This window comes from Varroa jacobsoni, unplaced genomic scaffold (genome assembly GCF_002532875.2).
Source record: "Varroa jacobsoni isolate VJ856 unplaced genomic scaffold, vjacob_1.0 scaffold_544, whole genome shotgun sequence".
NCBI lineage: Eukaryota > Metazoa > Arthropoda > Arachnida > Mesostigmata > Varroidae > Varroa > Varroa jacobsoni.
The window spans coordinates 61674-64825 of NW_019213446.1; the positions used below are offsets into that span (position 1 = coordinate 61674).

General features: G+C 41.9%; 1 protein-coding gene across 3 annotated transcripts in view; it reads right to left on the reverse strand.

The window, feature by feature from the left end:
* LOC111261294 (protein Hook homolog 3) overlaps positions 1–2283 on the reverse strand; it is a 17988-nt gene extending 15705 nt beyond the window's left edge. For 2 of the 3 annotated variants that reach the window (XM_022834663.2, XM_086968636.1), the window contains exon 1: positions 1602–2260. In XM_022834663.2, the coding sequence (XP_022690398.1) occupies positions 1602–1634 (33 nt within the window). In that variant the 5' untranslated portion in view covers positions 1635–2260. The other variant, XM_086968635.1, reaches the window with a different exon arrangement.
* Positions 2284–3152: the final 869 nt, after the last annotated feature.

Sequence of the window (3152 nt, forward strand, 5' to 3'; positions counted from 1 at the left end):
CACATAAGCCAGTTTAGATAAGGAATTATCCATCTGTTTATAATGGAGACATTTATCTAGTAATATATATAGTGTATTTTTATAGTGTGTATAGTGATAACAAAATAGCTTTAGTTTTCTTAGAATAACAAACTACTTCTACAAGTAATAACTCCATGAGGTAGATAGTGTAATTACATATAGGCTATGCAGAGGTCCAGCACATAGACGAATCGCACTAAATGTAACTATCGCGAAAGTCGCTCAATGACAAATAATGACAAATGCTTAACAAGTGAGCTTCATGATGCCGGTTCTTTAACGTACCGACAAGATAAGCAAATGCAAAAGTATAACTGGAAATAAACACATATACTTTCGCTACGGCAGGCAAATATTATAACAGACAAATACAATTATGAATCCTTAATTAAACATGGTAATCTAATGCGAAGCACCAACTACTAATTAATGCTGGGCCTAATCAAAAATCGACAGGGCCTGACGAAGATTTATGCCAAATGCTGTTTACCCATAAACGGCGGTAGGTAAATAGGAGAAACGTACCAAGTGTCAAAAAAGCATAGATGGGCTGTAAGAAACTAGACACGAATAGGCTGCCCCATATAGAGTAACTGGAGCAAAATCGACTTGGCTCTGACCGTATTTCACCAGTAACGAATCAAAACGGTTTATAGCGGTTGTCGACCCCGAGTAAAAACTATGTGGCAACTGGAACAAAAAAAGCGCGGTAAATACTAAACCGACAAACGAGCTACGAGGCCACGTCTGGCTAGAAGATCAGCCGAAATGGAAAAACAAATGTTTCGTACGTACGAGACCGTGATGTACCAAAGTGGTCTGAATAGGAATACCAAATAAAATTTGTCTAAATACATGAACACTGTTTTGGTAAAACTGAAATTCACAGTTCGAAAGATAATTTTATCTGTACGCATCAGTTAGTTGGATTCAGACCACACACCAACCAGTCTTGTATCGATCGCACTTATCATTGAAGAACAGCTGCGACGAACTTCATTCTGTCCAACAATTCTTTCCATGTTAATATGAATTTCTACCGTTTTTGCGTTGAGGCAACGTAACGGTCAGTCCTGTCTAGTCTCGACAAGACGGAAAAGGCCAACTCTCTACTGCGAGTCATGCCAATATGTACTTCTTCAGCTACCAGGAAAACGTGAAAAGAAAGTCGAAATGAAGAGCATGCTTCCGACTTCTGATATTACTTTAAGGCAACAGTTATGTAAATGTTTTATGTTTATTTATGTTAAACGAACATCACTAATGTTTTGACATTATGTAAAATGAAATTGGCGGTAAATACAATTTCGAAAAACACACTACGCTTCATAAATTTCAAATCACTGATAACCTGGTTTGATACCTGGTACTTCAGGTAACAAATACAGCGTTTTGAGACTTAAGTTAACTTTGTATGTATATGTGAATGGCAATGTTTCTCATCACTCGATCAGTAAGTAAAAGCCTATGTTGTTCGAACTAACGAAGCCAATAACCTTCTTTCCAACGACCATTTCGGCCTCGAAGTTTCTCTTCTAAAACAACCAGTACAACAAACGAGTCCATCGAACAAAACCTACCCAGATGATGAGCGACTGTGTGAAGTTATCCATTTGATTTATGTATTTGTAGCTGTTCCGTGCCACCGAATGTCTCAGCAATGGTACACTGAGAACGTCCCTGGACAGACGCCCAACATAACAAACGCACAAGTGACCACCCGTCTAACGCACCATTCCTTGTAATCGTCGAATAAGCACCGTGTAGTCAGTCCGGTTGAAGAGCAGTATAATGAAATATAAGCCAGACGAGGCTCAGTTGGTAACACCCTTTAACGAGTTGAGTTTGTCAGAAGCATCAGCAGCGCCCACGGTAGCAGTACACGAAATTGTAACATTACGAAAAAACTTAAGGTAACTTCTTCTTTCATAACGTCATCAAAGGCAGCAACCGCTGTTGCAGCAGGGGCATAGTATTAGTGTCTTTACGGACGCAAAAATTGCTTCACACAGTGGCGGTAGCCTCTAGCCGTGTTTACAGCCGCTGTTGCCATCGGCTGTACCAACGGGCCAACTGCACGCGGCATGCCAGTAGAATAATATAGAGAGGAAATCAGCAAGAACGTGACAATAGCTGTACTGCTACAGCAGCAGCTGCTGCTGATGCTGATAGTATGAAAAATTGCAAATATAGATCAGTTCTTACAGAGAACCTAACACAGTTTCATCATGATGGTAAATGCCGACCTGACATGGGAGAAGAAACATGGTAGTGGTCGACTTCGCCGTACAAGCATGGACACGCAACACAAATGGATCGGTCCAGCCGACTCTGCTGTAAAAGCACTACGTGTATGAGGGCCCTAGCGCTGCCCCCAAAAGAAATGCGGCGGGAGAGAGGGAAAAAGAATCCGGTTGGCGGGAAATTTGAATTCATTGTAGGTTTTATGTCTCTTTGTACGAGATTTGATCGGAATACTTAGGGACCACAGCAATCAATCGTTAGACCTAACTTGTACATATGCGTTCTAATCTTTAAGCAATGTAATCGCCGTCTCATTGTAGTTGCAAGCAAAGCAGGTCTTAATGCATTTGATTGTTTAGCCCGTTCGACGTTATGGTTCTAACCTTTTTTTGCTGTGGTTTATCTTCCTGCAACAACCATACGCTACACAGTTGTCTACTGTAGCCGCGAACAGCCAAACGTAAATACTATGCCCATGTATCGACAACCTAGTACCACTGTCTCTATTTTAAGATTGGGTTCGATCGAGCTATGTGAAGGTTTTTAATGCAACATCGCAAGTTACCAATCCACCAGATGATGTATTCTAATTAAAAACGGACGATTGCATCGATCTATTTCACCGGCACTGTCTCTGATTTCGCTGGCTATCTCCTACATGCCGCTGTTCCTCCCTAGCGCTGTTGTTCTGTGTCATATTGACTGCTTACGGTCAGCTGCTTCGATCTGGGCCCATCGCACAGGCCGTTGTAGCGGCATGACTTTAGAACGAAAGATAGTGGCGTCAACATCACCGAAACGCCCGGAAGGATGAGCGGAAGTCTCGTAGAAGGAACTTGCAAGAAAGACTCGCTTTCCCGTAGACTGACAATTGACGCGCGCGCGAC